The 17,547-nt window shown below is 50.1% G+C and overlaps 1 protein-coding gene across 2 annotated transcripts in view; it reads left to right on the plus strand.

Moving 5' to 3' along the window:
- The window catches only part of LOC146782995 (polyamine-transporting ATPase 13A3-like), a 374,238-nt gene that overhangs the window by 260,213 nt on the left and 96,478 nt on the right, over positions 1 to 17,547 (plus strand). For both annotated transcript variants that reach the window (XM_085638060.1, XM_085638059.1), the window contains exons 22-26: positions 361 to 492; positions 3,207 to 3,286; positions 6,259 to 6,301; positions 6,603 to 6,712; positions 7,670 to 7,766. In XM_085638060.1, the coding sequence (XP_085494186.1) occupies positions 361 to 492; positions 3,207 to 3,286; positions 6,259 to 6,301; positions 6,603 to 6,712; positions 7,670 to 7,766 (462 nt within the window). The remainder of the gene's footprint in view (positions 1 to 360; positions 493 to 3,206; positions 3,287 to 6,258; positions 6,302 to 6,602; positions 6,713 to 7,669; positions 7,767 to 17,547) is intronic.

Genomic DNA, 17,547 nt, shown 5'->3' on the forward strand with positions numbered 1-17,547 from the left:
CATCACAAGAGATTAACATGCCACCACTTGTTGTCTTTGACCCTGTGCACACTCCGCTGCCTTTTAGCTAGGTTACTGTTCTAGAAATATTGCGAACATACATATACGTGACCGGATGATGAGAGAATCTTGTTTGCACGATTTATAACCTGAAAGCAGTAGGGTAATGCTGGTGGAGTGGGGTGGCCTTGGAACCATAAGTGCCCGTGGTTAATCACATGAAAGCTTCGGGGTGACACTGCTGAAGTGTGTGGGTCATCACTAGTGCACAAGGTTAGTCGCATCTCCCTGTGACGCAGTATGCACTGCCGATTTGAGCATCTTACATTTCGTGATCTGTTTTTCTGCTTGTGTTAACAGGAGGTGAAAGTCCGCCTGGAGGAGGGCTGCCCCGCAGAGCAGTCTCCGATCCCGGACGTCAGCTATCACTTTGCCATGAGCGGAAAGTCCTTCTCCATCATTTCTGAGCACTTCCCGGACCTCCTTCCAAAGGTGACTGCAGCTGTGGGGGGTGCAGGTGGGCTCTGGGGAAGCAATGTGGAATCCTTTGATAGCAATAACATCAGAACGTTTGTCTGAGGGGATCCCAGAACGCATTCAAATTGGGAACTGTCTCCTTATGTTTAATTCGTTATAGGAAGGACACATGCCTGTTGAAAGATAGGATATGTTTTTTTAATGAGTGTTTATGTAAATCCGAGGGAAGCCTGTGGCAGGCACACCGACTGCACCATGTAAAAAGAAGAAATGGTGTTTATGGGCACAACTCTCAGCAGAGGGGCCCTTTAATGTTTGAAGGAGCATTTTACCATAATGCCGAGTGACAGCTGGAGATGTTTCAATTCTGTTAACCAAGAGTGGGTAATATTCTTCTGTCGTTTTACGATTTATTTTTATTCCCAAAAATGTTTTTGCTGCATCATTTTTACTTCACAGGATATCAGCTGTTTGAGTGCCTTTTATCAAATATTTGAATGGGTGTTATCCCGCCATCTACAGTTGCTTAGTTGTACATAGTCCATGTGCGAGCCTGGACTCTGAAGACTGTGTGGTTGTGTAACTTCTGTACCAGGATTGCTCCTTGGCGACGAGACATGACGTCAGGAGGAAAATAATGGGCGCTACCCTGTCCGAACTCTGAACACTGGTGTCCATGCCTAACAATTCCATTAGGCGGGCATGTTCAGCTTTAATAGCTTTTTACTTGTTTTCGGACTTTTCAAAATGTTCCTAATCAATAGTGAATGGTTTAGGAGTTGCATTAAGTGCAAGAAAGTAGGTCCTGAAACTGACATTCAAGACTCTGAGATAGTGGTGTCTAGGGGTAATTTCAAGTTTTTCAGAGGTTTCCCAGTAGGGAGAATCCAAGGACTGACCCAAAGGCATCCCAGAAAACCCACCCAGCTGACACATATTGACTTGGTTCGTGAAGGCTACCTCCCAGAAGCCTTGTATGTCTGTCTTCTATGTGCCTTTCTAATGACTTGAATACTTTGAGCTGTTGGTGCCGCTTGATCTGAAGCTTCATCCTTACCCTGACAAGGCGAGTTTGGACAGTGGGTTTATTTGCCAAGGATTCTCCAAAACGAGCTCCGTGGAGTTTAGTGCAGCGCTCTCTTCCATTGCATTTGACCACTTCTCAAGTTGTCTCTTCTTGAGCACCAGTGGCCTGTGAAGTGAGCCACCCAAGGCTAGATTGAGCACCTGCCTCTTGAAACTCCAGTTACTGCTGACAGAGACGCGTCTGCCTCGTGTCTACCCTCAGTTTTATTGAGGCTCCAACGATACCCAGAGGGATGTTTCTTCGAGGCAACCTCGGAGGCAATTGTCATGCTGAACTATCTCCTATAAAGGGTTAAGGCTGCCCTCCATGTTAAGACTATTGGTCCTGTACAACGATCACATATTCGGTGTCGATCATCATCAACGTGGACTTTGAGACACCATTGAGGAACCCTTCAAGATTGAGGAGCAGATTGACCTGTAGATCTTCATCTCCAAGGAGCCCGCCTCCAGTGCTGGTCACCTACCACCTACCTTCTGTCTTACCAGCAAACATCCAGGGGATCCACCGCCAAGACCGCTAAGTTATCCGTCTCTCTTGGCTGTCGGAGCGCTACAGCTGGTTTCCTACCTTCTTTTGCGCTGCCTACATGGAAAGTGATCATTGGAATAGCCATTCTGTAGCTAAAGGTTTTGAATTCACCTGTGAGTCTGAATTGATTGACCTTGAATCGGCATGTCCACCAGATGGAGGTCCATGTAGACCTATAGAGTCCAGCTCCTGGTCCTAGGCATGGTTTCCTCCCTTCTCCAGACTCCTGAAGCCCATTTGTTGGAACAGTAGACATAGTTTCAAAATAAGAAAATTGAGAAGACTTTGTGCACGGCTCAGTCTTCTTTCCTGTATCTTCTATCCCGATAGGCAGTGCTGTGCTGGTGACTGCGAAAGTAGAGTAGAAACAACTGATACAGAGACATAAGAGTCAAACCAGTATTAGCGCTCCGTAAAATGCTTTCAAAGGGAAAGGGCCTGCTCTAAACCCTTTGGTGGTCTTTGGAGTAACCTGGCTGCCTTAAAGTGCCAGCATATTAGTATTTTTATTGGATTTGGCTTTGGAGTACCTTTAAAATGGTGGACTGGTGCTTTTGAGCTAAGGGGGACTGTGTTAAAAAAAGAAAAGGGCAAGTCCAGGTAGGCATGGCAGTTTTAGTATTTGGAAAGCTTTTTTTCTCTTTTGAAAGTGTTCAGAGAGCCACTGTGGGTGACTGATTAGTAAGATAGAATCAGTTGATTTCGAGATGAATTATACTGGTTTTGGGATTCAATACAGTACTTAGTGACGAGTAAGTAGGCGTCTCAGCGGTAAGTAACGTCCTCATGTGAAGCTCTACACACTGAATGCCATTCCTGCCCAGCTCTGCCCTGACCTGCAGCAGTGCTGCCGAGAGCGAGTCTGATCGAAAGTCCAGCGCTTTACATTGAATGCAAATAAGAGCCCGCGATTTACCTGTTCATGGTCAACATGTTCATGTTTGCTTTTGAACCCCCACATAAGCACTTTGCAAACAGCACGCACACTTCTACAGTTGAAGAATACCCCACAAGGCCGTTGTTACCAAACACTGCCCCTATTGCAAAGGTCAGCGCGCACATACCCCCATCCCACACGCTTTAACGTGCCCCTCTCTGCTTCTGTTCACAGCTGTTGCTGTGTGGGACGGTGTATGCTCGGATGGCCCCTGATCAGAAGACGCAGCTGGTGGAGATGCTCCAGAAAGTTGAGTAAGTAGAGTCTTCGTCCGCTCTATTCCACGCATCTCTGTACTCTGGCTCGCTAATGCGAACCACCGGTCTTATTTCACTGGCCAAGGCAAGGGGGATTCAGAGTTGTACAATAGTCCTCTAGATGAATGGCTGTGGGAACGAATCCCCTACCAATGGCATAGATCAGCAGGTGCCCCTAAAAAGTGTACAAGGTTTGCACATTACTTTTTTCCCTTTAATTAAGCTATGCAACTTAAAATGCATAGCGAAGACTCTTTGAGTGCAAATGTCTGACATATCATGACCAAAGCCTAGGGTGCAAATGCTGTGGTCCTGCCGACACCGTTGAAGTAACGGGGCATGGGCGCGCTCTCTCGAGTTGAAAAGTTGTCGACTAGGCTGACTCTCCGCAGGATCTTTAATTGCCTGGAAAAGGCAGTGAATGTTGATGACCCCCAGTCTGTCCTACAGTGGGAATGTTTTTAAATGGAAATGCCTCCTTGCAGTATGTCAGAAGTTCAGTTTATGGCTAAAGTGTAAGACCTATAGAGCGAGACGTTCTCTGTAAGGAGCCTCCCACTTGAGTATGTATTAACAGAGTGCTGTATCGGGTCCTTTGGCTTTGGGTAGGGCAGAGGGTATTGGACGTGGTGCCGCTTTCCCTGTTTTTTGTCCTCTCTCTCATCCTTGGTTAGGATGGATTTTTAGATTTGGGACTTCTGGTGGAATCTGTGACTGAAACAGATGGCCTCCCGCCCTACATCGCCGACCCATGGGAATCGATTTCTAGATTAATGCTTGCGTTACTTAGATATGGGAGCTGTTGGAGGTATTGAATTATTTGAGACATCAACCTTTTCTAGATTTGTCCCTATGAATTAGGGCCATTGTGAACATTTCACAACAAGTTGGAAAGTGGAAACGTATTTTGGGAATGGGGATGAGTGAGACCTGGAGATGATGATCACAGTGTTTTAAAATGATGGGCAGCACTGGTGCTGTATTCTCATCTGCTTGATGGAACAGACCTCACTTTTCAAAACAATTGGCATCCCCAAAATTTTGCAGTTCTTACAGAACACTCCATACTATACTTCAGAACCTTTTTCAGGACGGGACGAGAGGGAATTTGGAATTTGCCGTAGAACAGTTATATTCTGTCTCTATGGGTACAGCTCTGACTGTGAAGGGACTATCTGTTTCCCCAACATCCAGCCTCAATTCTGGGTTTATCAGTTGATTTCAGCATTGAGTGTGCGTTTACCTCAACTGAGGAACCCTCTTTTAGATTCAGCAGATTGGCAGTGGCCCGATGATGTAGCCCTGTTTCTCATATGGTGGTAGGGAGGTTAGTACACTTCCTTAAGCAGCATCTTCTGGGCTGAACATTTGAAAAGTAACAACCAGGGACATTTTTGTCATTGCGGGTACGGACAGGGGCAACTGTTCTGTGGTTGCTGTGAGCATGCTCAGAGGTGCCAGGTATGCTGGGTTTGAGGCTGTGAGACCTGAGCAGGATTTCCTCCTAGGGGGATATTTCCGATTTAGTAGTTTCACGCTCCCCACTCGAAGTTTGACCTTTATTTCAATCAGCTTGCCATTATCGACAAGTTACATGTGCTGTGGCTCCCCGTTGGTTAGACTCTGGAAGTATACTGGATTGAAATCCAGAGTATTCTCTAGGGAACTGGTAAGTCTGCGGTCTATAAGACACTCTTTGATAATGTGCTTGACAACCTTTATAAGACAAATTGAGATATGGATTTGAGAGCCATGAAAGAAGATGATTGGGAGGCAGCACTAATGCATCTGCAGAACTGGGCCACAGAGTCTATTGCGTCGGCCCATTACGGTATGATCAGGACTTGTAGTATGGGTCGGACGGCTGACAGTGTATCACAGAAATATCTATATAATTGGTTGAGAATTCGGAATAAGAAAAACAGAGAATTTACTGGAGAATTCACTCTTTGGTGTCCCACATAACTGTTCTGGGCAGAGCCAATAATGTTGACTTGCCAAGACCTGGCCTCAGGTTATGAATTTTTTGTTTGGTAGTTGTGAAAAGGAATATTGCTTAAGAATGGGAAACTCTACATGCTCACCTATGGTGCAATGTTGTGAGGGCATGGATTGGTGCAAAGCATCTTAGGTTATTTACAAAAGTTGGGGAAGCCCTCAAAAGTTTACAAAGATCTGGGGACCGTGGCAGAGGAATGTTAGCCCGTAGTTGGGTGAAATGGCGTCTGAGGGACCGCTATGATGGATGTTTATACACTTCCACATTATACACATATTGTTATCTCATTGATGCTGTTTGCACTCCTGGGATTCCGATCTCCTCTTGGAAGACTCTCGTTCTCCTTCCATAAATGCTCATCCACATGTGTTGTATGTTAAAATGTACATTGAAATGTAAATGACAATTAATATTAAATAAAAAGTTAAGTTGGTTGCAGCAGCTCCGGCACTGAAGGACATTCGCCGTGCAGCTCAATCCTCACCATAGATTGTATCTTTTTTAAATCATTAAATATACCGGTCGGACTGCAGCGGTTGCTTCTGTCTGTAGGAAAATAATGTACTATTTACACCTATTCTGTTAAAGTGGGATGTTCTTCCTACGCCACTAATCTCCAAGTACGCATGGTCCTACCCCACCAATCTGCCTGCTGCTAGTGCTGCTTGGCAGTGATGTCGTTCAGTTCCACAAGCAACCCACATAGTTTGACGTGACAGACCATGCCACTGCAGTGGAATCCACTACAGAGTTTGTGGCACCCTGATCGTCCTGGTATTGTAAGCAGCTTGTTTTCAGAACCTTTTGGGTGTGTTGAATGCAGGTGTGAACACTGGAGGGGGAGGGAGAGAGGGGGCAGTGTTGTTTCTCAGTTGACGTTCCTGTTGGTGTATGCGACATGAGAAACGTCGGGAGAGGAACTGTGATTCACACTGCTGACAACGTGTGCATGCTTCTTGTTACCTTACAGCTATTACGTGGGGATGTGCGGGGACGGCGCCAATGACTGTGGGGTGAGTAACCTTTCTTTCCAGTCTATCGTGTAAAATGAAGTTTCTGTTGTCATTCCTGTGACCTGTTCCATAGCGCATGGGTTGTTGTCAGCAGAAACTTGTGCATCAAACATATCTAAGAATAGGCGTCAGAGGATCCTGACAGCCAGATTGTTCCCTCGCTTTGCTATTTCTGCAGCCTTGCATGTGTCTATTTTCAACTTCTCCTTTCCCCTTCACTCCTTTCTTCCAAGCTGTTAAAGACAGTTTGTCCATCATTCCTGGTTTCATAGTCAGTCAATCACTGCTTCTCCTTCTGCAGGCCCTGAAGCGAGCCCATGCTGGTATCTCACTGTCAGAGCTGGAAGCGTCTGTAGCATCGCCGTTCACCTCCAGGACCCCAAACATCTCCTGCGTGCCAGACCTCATTAGGTAAGTGGTCCTTTTCGTACCACTCGTGTGCTGGAAATAAAATAACCAAACAGATGGAAAGGCCGCAGAGTGTATTGTTTGCACTGCATTTAAAATAACTTCTGGGTGTTCCAGCCTTAATATTGTAGAATATATACATCATGTTTAGATATCTTAAAGGCACCAATGCTAGAGCGCTTTCGTTAGTAATGTGTCTTATCGATTTGTTCGACTTAACAGGGTTCTGCCCTTTTTCCCTCTCGTCAGCCGCTGTCAGCTTAAAGGACCTGAGAACGGCCGCATGTTACACTGGTGTGTGGAGCCAAATCAGACCCCAAGTAGCGCTAGTGAGGGCCTCCCTTGTGCCGCCTTTCCTCATGGGTCTCCCTGACTTAATCCTGACCTATTCCGTGTCTTTAATCATTGAAGTCGGACAACACATCCACGTCTCCTGTGCGGCCACATCCTCGACGCCAGTCCCTCAAGTCTCTGAGAGACTGGTCCTGATTTGCAGGGTTTTTCAACCAGCTTGTCTCTCGGTAACTCGATTCTTGATGAATGAAACGCATGTAAAATATCTCAGAGTAGCCAAAATCTCTCCCATGAGCTGCTCTGCAGCGGTTCTCTTGCATGGAATCCTTCGGATTTTCACATGCTTGAAGTATTCGTCATTCGGTTGAGAATCTTTGGGAAGGATGTTAAAACAGCAGTTTTAATTTACTCCTATTCATCATATTACTCCCAAACCCCGTCCACCTCACTGTGTGAACTGCCGGGTAAAAGTGTGTTGTAGTTTTTGGGAATCATTGTTGCAGGTCACTGGTATTTCCATAGTTGTCCACCTAGCTTGACTCAAATGGGTCCTTTCTCAAAGAACAGGGTGGCGGCGTTCAATATTGTGGATTTATGAGCTGTGCCATGTTTTAGAAAAGCATTTACAAATGAATTAACAAATGTACTGTCTTCCTTCTCTGCCAGAGAGGGGCGGGCAGCCCTGGTCACCTCTTTTTGTGTATTCAAGTTCATGGCGCTCTACAGCATCATCCAGTACCTCAGCGTCCTCCACCTTTATTCCGTAAGTACAGCTCTGGCTTTAAAGCGCATAATATGCTCATAGAGTGATGGTTTAGGGATGTCTGTGTCAGGAATAACATTCTATCTGAAACCAGGCATTAGTGGAAGTCTCCTAGTGGCTTCAGAGTTATAAGATTGGCACGGCAGCCTTCTCTTTCAATGATGCAGTGGACTGAGTGCGAGTCCGGTTGGTTCCTGTACAGCTCCGTTGTGTCCTGGAATTGTGTACACAATTTATGAACCTATTCTCATTTCTACGTTCTCAAAAAATGCCTTGAACAACGTTGTGATTTTGTGTACAGCCAACCGGTTGATGAAAATCTCAGAACCAAATTGAAAGGGTGCTTAGACTCAAAGTAAGGTGGTGCCATGCAGATGGAAGTACACTTTTCAAATAACTATAACTATTTGTAAAGCTGTTCTCACTAGCTTTTTTGAAAAACTGCATTGAGTATTGTGGCATTGTCTTTGCTTTGTGTAGTGCTGTACTATCTGATTGTCGTTGAGAATTGAGGGGGTTTTACTATTCACAAAGCTACGCTCACTACGCATTCAAAAGTCCTGCACAGAGCACTGTTGGTGTAGTGTTCTTGAAGCTACACCCACAATCCGTTCTGAAGAGATGCCAGAAACACTTTGTAGCTGTTTTTACTTTCCACAAAGCTCCTCTCTGGAAACGTGTCGTGAGCACTGTTTTAGTATACCCACTATACCATCTGAAAGAGTCCTGGAGTATCATGGGAGTTTGTGCACTATGTATGAAGCTGTACTAGATGGTCAGTTTGGCAAACTGCATTGCACATTTTGGGATCGTTTCTGCTGTTCGTTGAGCTGCACTAGCTGAAGCCTCTGGAGAGATTTGTTGGGCATTGCGCGAATGAGTGTAGCATTCCTAAGAGTTATATGTCATCATTTAGTGTACTGTTCGTATTGGTGTACTTGTGAATGTTGCACTGTGAATGTACGGTCTATAAAGTCCCTTTGCACACTCTGGAGACATGTAGGGGGCGCTTTCGTATTGTTTGAAACGGTGAAAGCTTCTCTGCCCGCTGAAAGTTTGCAGGGCTAGAGTAGTAGAATAGAATCAGCATTTATAGAGCGCATAGCTACCCTAAGGCATCCCAGCGCTATCTGCGGACAGTGGACTAAAGAGGCATCCGTACTGGCTGCGCGCTTGAAGCAGCCAGGTTTTTAAAAGCTTACGGAAGGAAAGATGGTTGGTCTCCCTACGTAGTTGGAGAGGGAGGGAGTTCAGAGCTTAGCAGCATTATAAGAAAGGGAGCGGCCACCGCCTCTTGCTCTCTTTATTTTTGGGACAGCACTGAGCGAGAGGTTAGCTGATCGGAGGCTTCTATTAGGGCAGTATGGCACCGCAATGGCTTGGTTAATGGGCGGGCCTGTCCCCGAGAAGGACTTGTGGGTGATACAGAGGGCCTTAAACTTGACTCTCTCCAGGATGGGTAACCAGTGCAGAGGGTTTAGTGCGGGTTTGGCAGATTGCCGATAGGGGAATTAGAATCAGGCGTGCTGCACAGTTCTGAATGACCTGTAGTTTAGAGATGGTAGATTGATGGCCTCCGAGGTAGAGCGTGTTTCCGTACTCTATACGTGATAGAATCAGAGCTTGGAACATTATCTGACTCGCAAAGAATTGGAGAAGGGGAAGGATTTTCCTCCGCATCCTCAAAATACCAAAGCATGTGCCTGACAGCTTCGTTGCTTGATAGTTAAAAGTTAGGGATTGGTCCAGCCATATGCCCAGACTCTTAATTTCATTTTTAGGAACTGGTGGGGGGGCCAAGACACTTAGACCACAGTAGCCTGGAATTGAAAGTTGGCTGATTGCCTAGAAGCATGAGCTCTGTCTTGTCTCCATTTAACTTCAGACAGGAAAGCTCCATCCATTTTTCTACCTTCTCCAGACAGGGACCCAGACTAGAGGTCAGGATTCCTGGGTGGTTTAAGGATACCACCAGTTGTATGTCTACAGAATAGGTAACTATTTTTATGCCAAATGGTCGGACAATCTCTGCCAGTAGGCTCATATATACATTGAATTGTGTCAGGCTAAGGGAGGACCCCTGAGGCACACCGCAGCTGAGTGGCATAGGTTTAGAGCTGGCATTACCCTCAAAAGTCTGAAAGAACCTGTCCTCTAGAAATTACTGCAGCCAGGTGATAATGCCTCCAGTCACTCCAAGATTCCGGAGTCTGAGGATTAATATGTCATGATTGACAGTGTCAAATGCAGCACTGAGGTCTAACAGAATGATCGCTGCTGCGCCACCTTGGTCCAGAATTCGCCTGGATTCTTCGACCACCGCCAACAGAGCTGTTTCCGTTCCATGGTGGGGCCACACACCAGTCTGTGAGGGGTGAAGGTGGTTATTTGATTCTAAGAACCCAGATAGTAGTGAATTAACGTGCCTCTCCAGTATTTTACTACAGGTGGGGAGGAGGGAGATTGGCCGGAAGTTCCCCAGCTGATATGGGTCCAAGTTTGGCTTTTTGAGCAGCGCCTTGACCATGGCACATTTCCAGGGAGGGGGAACCATTCCAGAGGAGATTGAAGAGTTGATCAGTTCACATTTCACCAGCAGGATTGTTCCTGCGGCTGATGTCAGAACATTGGGGGGGGGCGTCAGGATCCCCGGGTGAGCCCGATTTTACGCGACCCAGAATGGATTCTAATGATTTGAGTTCCGACAGAGGGATCTGTTCTAATAGCACACTGGTACAGGGTGTGGAGCTGGTCATAGGGGGCTGCTCCAAGTGAGCTGATGTGTGGGGGAAAAGTGAGATATATGTCGTGAATCTTTTTGTGAAATAATTCCGCTAGATTATTACATCTGAAAGAAACACGTTAGTTAGATTCCTCACCTTAGAATATCCCCAGGCGGCAGACTGGATCCGGAAGATTTTTTGTCAGCAATACCCCTTGCGCGTCGCTAGGCGTCGTCTGCGGCTCCGCGTCCGTCGTCGGCGTCGTGCGCCGCGATGACGTTGTCGGAGTACTTAGACGCCGCCCTCGCGCGCTGACGTCAGTTCTTCTTTTTTCCGCGCCAGTAAGCGCAGATCCGGGAGAGCTACCCCTTTAGTCATTTTTTGACTAACTTTTTCGATCCCTTTTGATCTTGTCTCGACTCCGGTGCCGGTAGGATGCCTGGTTTTAAAGCCTGTGCTGACTGTAGCCGCTTGATGTCTGTTACGGACCATCACCGCCGGTGCCTTTACTGCTTGGGCCTCGACCACGACGCGGAGTCGTGTTCGGACTGCAAGGCCCTGACCTCGAAGGCTAGACGGGAGCGGTCCCGTAAGCTTCTCGAGATTCGCCACTCGGCTCCGCGCCCCTCTCGATCCCGGTCCAGGAGGAGGTCCAAGGATCGGTCGCGGAGCCGCAGCCGACGTCAAAAACGGTCGTCGGGATCCAAGTCTTCGGGTAAGTCGAAGCACTCCAAGAAGTCCAAGAGGCGACACCGCTCTTCGGACTCCCCTCGCCGGTCGCGCGACACGGCCGAGGGTCAGGGTGGTTCCACCCCCGCGGCTCCGGCGGAGCAAGTCCCCATACCCTCCGGTCCCTGGGACTGACGCGACGCCGGCTGAAGTCAGTGCCTTCCTCTCGGCCATGAGGAGCCTGGCTCCGCCGTCTATGCCCGCTGGCGCGCCTTCTGGCCCCGCGGACCCGACTGGGCAACCTTGCCTGCCGGCGGCTCCGGCCCCGGCGCCGTTGACGGCTCCGGCCTCGACGCCGCAAGCGCCCGAGGGACCCGTTCCCGAGTCCCCGCCGACGCCGGTCGACCTCGTCACGCCTCCTCCGCCAGCGTCGACACCGGTACCACCCCCGACTCCGCTCGACGTCGAGCCCCAGTTCAGTCCCGCTCCGGGCCCGGCGCCGATACGGCGTCGATGGACGCCGCGTTCGGCGCCGCTGGAGACCCATTTTGTCTATCGCCCGGCTCCGCTCCTTTCTCCTGTATACCAGGAATCGGATGATGGGGACAACTGGGAGGGGTCCGAGGATCCTATGGCCGCTCAGGCTCAAATGTCACAGGACTGGGCAGATGAACTGGGGGAGGCCAGTGGCCTGGATACCTCTCCGGACACTGGATTTGTCTCTCCTCCGACTGTGGCTTCGGAGGAGGGCGCTGCTTTCTCTGTGGTGATGCGCAAGGCGGCCGCAGCCCTTGGGCTCGAGCTACCTGCCGTGGCTGTGAGGACTAACGTCCTCACTGAGGTGCTTCAGTCTGCAGCAAGCTCCACTGAGCCTCTGCTGCAATTCAATGAGGCCCTCATTGACGTTCTGCAGGGCACCTGGTCCAAGCCCTCCACAGTCCCTCCTGTGGACAGGAACGTCGCCAGGCGCCACCGCCCTGCTCCGGGCGACCCCAGTTTTCTGTCCCAACACCCTACCCCCGAGAGCCTGGTTATCCAGGCCTCTACCTCCCAATCCTCCTTCCTGACCGCTCCGCCGGACCGGGATTCCAAGAGACTGGAACAGTTTGGCAAGAAGCTGTTCTCCTCCCTTAGTTTGGGCCTGCGGTCTTTGAACACCGCCTGTCTCTTGGACCGTTATTCCCACTCTCTGTGGGATGCGGTGGAGGACGTGCTGCCCCTGTGTCCGGAGGAGGTCCGGACGCGACTTACCCAGGCTCTGGCCGATGGGAGGGATGCAGCGCGACATGCTATCCGATGTGGGCTTGACACTACGGACTCGCTGGGTAGGGCAATTTCTACCACAGTGGCGCTTAGACGTCACGCCTGGCTGCGGTCCACGTCCTTTTCGGGCGATGTCCAGAGCACTCTCATGGACATGCCCTTTGATGGCACTCGCCTTTTTGGCGAGAAAGCGGACAGTGCGCTGAATCGCTTTAAGGACTCCCGGGCTACGGCCAAGTCCTTGGGCCTCTCGGCCCCGCGGTCGCAATCTTCCGCCTTTCGCCCCTTTCGTGGCCAAGGAAGGGGTGCCTCCTCACGTACGCCTAGCCACCAGCCGCAGAACCAACCTGTGCGCGGTCGCGGACGTGGTTTCCGCCGAGGCGGTTCTGGAGGACGACGCGGTCAGCCCACATCCACCCTGGCAGCATCCGCCTCAAAGCCTTCCTAGTCCGAGCTTTCAGGCCCATTCCACGCCAGTGGGCAGCAGAGTTCGCCATCACCTGCTCCACTGGCGGTCCATCACATCGGACAGGTGGGTGCTGCAAATCGTCCGAAGGGGATACTCCCTCCCCTTCGAGCTACTCCCTCCCCTTCGAGACGACCCCTCCAGCCATGCCACCGCAGCACCACCGTATCTCGGGGGATCATTTGAATCTTCTCCACGAGGAAGTTTCGGCCCTCTTGGCCAAGGGGGCCGTCGAGCCCGTTCCGAGCCCAGAAGTAGGTCGTGGTTGTTATCCCACTACTTTCTGGTTCCCAAGAAGGGCAAAGGGGGCCTACGCCCTATCTTGGACCTCCGGAAAGTCAATGCCTTCCTCCGGAAGGAGAGGTTCAAGATGTTAACTTTGGCTCAGGTTCTGGCTGCCCTCGACCCTGGAGACTGGATGGTAGCGTTGGACTTGCAGGACGCATATTTCCACATCCCCGTCCTGCCGGCCCACCGGCGTTACCTGCGGTTCACGGTGGGTCAAGAGCACTTTCAGTTTACCGTGCTCCCGTTCGGCCTCACCAGTGCCCCTCGGGTGTTCACGAAAGTGATGGCGGTGGTCGCAGCTCATCTGCGCAGATCAGGGGTTCCAGTCTTCCCCTATCTCGACGACTGGTTGCTGAAGGCGGGCTCGCCCCAGGCAGTCGTCTCCCACCTCCAGACTACGGCGGATCTCCTGCATTTGCTGGGGTTTTCCATCAACGTGCCGAAGTCACACCTGAGTCCCTCTCAGAAGCTCCTCTTCATCGGAGCGGTTCTCGATTCGGCGCAGTTCCGGGTCTATCCACCGGAACAGCGGGTCCGGGATATTCAGGCCCTGATTCCCATCTTTCGGCCTCTATCCTGGGTTTCGGTCAGGCTAGTGTTGCGGCTTCTGGGGCTGATGGCCTCCTGCATCCTACTAGTGCATCACGCCAGACTGCGCATGCGGGCTCTGCAGTGGGACCTGAAGTTTCAGTGGGCCCAGCATCACGGCAACCTGTCCGACCATGTCTTGATCTCGGAGGGCACTGCACAGCAGTTGCAGTGGTGGCTCACGGACCGCGATTGGGTCATGGGCAGAAGCCTCTCCCTTCCCCAACCGGAGCATGTCGTAGTGACGGATGCGTCCCTCCTGGGATGGGGTGGCCATATGGGAGAGGCGGAGATCAGAGGCCTCTGGTCTACGGCGGAGTCTCGTCTCCACATCAACCTGTTGGAGTTGAGAGCGATCCGGCTTGCACTGAAAGCCTTCCTTCCCTCTGTCAGGGGAAGTGTAGTGCAGGTGTTCACGGACAACACCACCGCCATGTGGTATTGCAACAAACAGGGCGGGGTGGGGTCGTGGACCCTTTGTCAGGAGGCTTTGCGCCTCTAGACGTGGCTGGAACACCAGGGCGTCACCCTAGTGGTTCAACATCTGTCGGGCTCTCTGAACGCCAGAGCAGACAAACTCAGCCGCCGGTGCATGATGGATCACGAATGGCGTCTGAACTCCGAAGTGGCGCAAGGTCTCTTTCAGCAGTGGGGAGAGCCTTGGTTAGATCTATTCGCCACCGTAGAGAACGCGCAATGTCAGCAGTTCTGCGCGTTGGAATTTCCAAGGCGGCACTCGCTCGGCGACGCTTTTCGTCACAAGTGGAGTTGCGGTCTGTTGTACGCCTTTCCGCCTATACCACTTCTGCCCAGAGTGCTGAAGAAGATCAGGCACGACCGGGCCCAAGTAATCTTGGTGGCTCCGGATTGGGCACGAAGGTACTGGTATCCCGAACTACTCAGTATGTTGACCGATCCTCCGATACGTCTGCCCCTTCTGGAGGATCTTCTGTCGCAGCAGCAGGGGACGGTCCTCCACCCGAACCTGTCCAGCCTCCACCTCCATGCGTGGAGATTGAGCGGCGGCAGTTGATGCCATTTGACTTACCTCCTGAAGTCTGTGATATCATTCTGGCAGCCAGGCTTCTCTCCACAAAGACGGTATACGCCTGCCGGTGGAACAAATTTGTGGCATGGTGCACAGCAAAGGCTGTGGATCCCCTTTCCGCCCCTCTTTCTGAGGTTCTACTGTTTCTACTTTCTTTGGCCCGGCAGGGCTCTGCCCTGGGCACCTTGAAAGGTTATCTTGCTGCCATCTCTGCCTTCTTGCGGCTTCCTGATCAGCCTTCTCTTTTCAAGTCCCCTGTAGTTACACGCTTTCTAAAAGGCATTACTCACACGTTCCCTCCTGTCCCTTTTGTAATGCCTCAGTGGGACTTGAATCTTGTTCTCACATTTCTAATGTGCGCTCCCTTTGAGCCTCTTCATAATTGTCCTCTTCGTCTGCTGACGCTTAAGACTGCTTTTCTGGTAGCCATCACCTCGGCTAGACGGGTGAGTGAGCTCCAGGCTTTATCTTCAAAGCCTCCTTTTCTCTCTGTTCATCCGGACAAGGTTGTCCTTCGGCCTCGTCCCTCTTTTCTTCCGAAAGTGGTGACTCCATTTCATCTTGGGCAGTCTGTCACCTTGCCCACCTTCTTTCCGCATCCGCATCCTTCCAAAGAGGAAGAGAGGCTCCACCGTCTGGACCCAAAACGTGCGCTCTCCTTTTATCTGGACCGCACAAAGCAGTTCCGGGTGGACGACCAACTTTTCGTTGGATACGTGGGTGCTAAGAAGGGGAAAGCTGTGCACAAACGGACCATCTCTCGGTGGGTCGTTTTGTGCATCAAAATTTGTTATTCCTTGGCAAAAAAGGACCCTCCTGTTGGGCTGCGCGCCCATTCTCCTCGGGCCACAGCGGCTACTACTGCTTTGGGACGGGGTGTCCCTTTGCAGGACATCTGTCAGGCGGCGACGTGGGCTTTGCTACACACGTTTGCCAGGCATTATTGCCTTGACAGCCAAGTCCGGAGGGATGGCTTCTTTGGCCGTTCTGTCCTCCAGGACTTTCTGGTGTGATCTTGGTTCGCAGACCCACCACCGGGGATGGTATTGCTTGGGTATCTATTCTAAGGTGAGGAATCTAACTAACGTGTTTCTTTCAGATGAACAAGTTACTTACCTTCGGTAACGATGTATCTGTAAGAAACATTAGTTGGTTAGATTCCTCACTGACCCACCCATCCTCCCCGTTCTGCGAACTGACATCTAGGGTTAAGGTTATCCTTTTCAGGCCCCTAGATTTTATTTTTGGCACCAGTGTCGGTCTTTGCATGGCTCTGCGTTCCTGGTGCGGAAAGCTATGTACAAGAACTGACGTCAGCGCGCGAGGGCGTCTAAGTACTCCGACGTCCTTCCGGCGCACGACGCCGACGACGGACGCGGAGCCGCAGACGACGCCTAGCGACGCGCAAGGGGTATTGCTGACGAAAAATCTTCCGGATCCAGTCTGACGCCTGGGGATATTCTAAGGTGAGGAATCTAACCAACTAATGTTTCTTACAGATACATTGTTACCGAAGGTAAGTAACTTGTTCATCGATCAAAAGAGCCCTCCGCAGTAGTTTGTGGGGGTGTGAGCTTGATTAAAGTTTTCGCAATATAGAAAACCTCACGAAGAGAATTAGACGCAAGGCGGATTTTTTCTCCATAGAAGGCTGCTTGTGTAGATTTGATTTCAGCTTGGTAAGTTCTAATAGCCTCCCTGTATTTGTTTGCTAGAGTCTGCGTAGTCCTTCCGTCATTTCCTTTCTAGCTTCTTACAGGTTTGTTTAAGTTCGCGTAGTTTAGGAGTATACCACGTAGAGAGCTTGGAGCTGTTTTTTACAGACGATTTTTTTGGGGAGGACTTGATCTAGGGAGTGCTCAGTCCACTTATTGAACTTCTCATTGGCCACTATGGGATTTGATTGGTAGGAAGGTCTAGCGGCATCCAGGGCTGAGACCCACTGATCTAGAGAAAGCTTGGACCGTAAGCTTTCCCGGCTGCTCCTTGTGCCAGGCGCGGAGAGTGGGTCTACTGTGTTCCATGTCAAGGGAATCAGAAAATGGTCAGACCAAGGAAGTGGTTTGGGATCCCCTACTGAGAATTCCTCGCTATTAATAAATATAGGGTCAAGTAGATGGCCTTTTGACGTGGGTCGCTCCAGAAACTTTTTGGCAAAATTGAAGTGCTGAGAGATTCCTGACTAGCTCTAGGCCTTGAGGTTGGAGCATCTTCAAAATGCAGGTTGAGGTCTCCTAGTATTGCGAAATTAGAGGGGGAGCTAGATAAATTTGCAATGCCTTCTGGGAACATTTGAAGAAATTGTGCCAGGGCTCCAGGGTGTCAGTAAATTAATACCTCGGAGAACGTGTGAGTAGGTGAAAATTTAACGAGAACATATAATTCTTGCAGTCAGATAGCGGGTTGGCTGAGATGCGACTTTTTACCTTGTCTTTATATATGACGGCAATCCCACCTCCCTTACCGCTTTTGCGGTCTAGCCGCTGAATGTGGAAGCCCCGGGGAAGAATTTGTACTAGTACTGGCTCAGACTCCTCATTGAGCCAGGTTTTGGTCAAAAACAAAACGTCTGGTATTCCTCCTCTAATAGTATCGCAATTTCTGTTGCATGTTTGACTAGGGATCTACAGTTTAACAGAAACATTTTGTAAGGTGTGTAGTCTTTTGAGTGAACCTGGTATTTCGGTGAGGGATTGAATTTAAATGGACAGTGGGGGCTTGTGCTATCACTCTCAG

Source organism: Triturus cristatus, chromosome 12, assembly GCF_964204655.1.
Source record: "Triturus cristatus chromosome 12, aTriCri1.1, whole genome shotgun sequence".
Classification (NCBI taxonomy): Eukaryota; Metazoa; Chordata; class Amphibia; order Caudata; family Salamandridae; genus Triturus; species Triturus cristatus.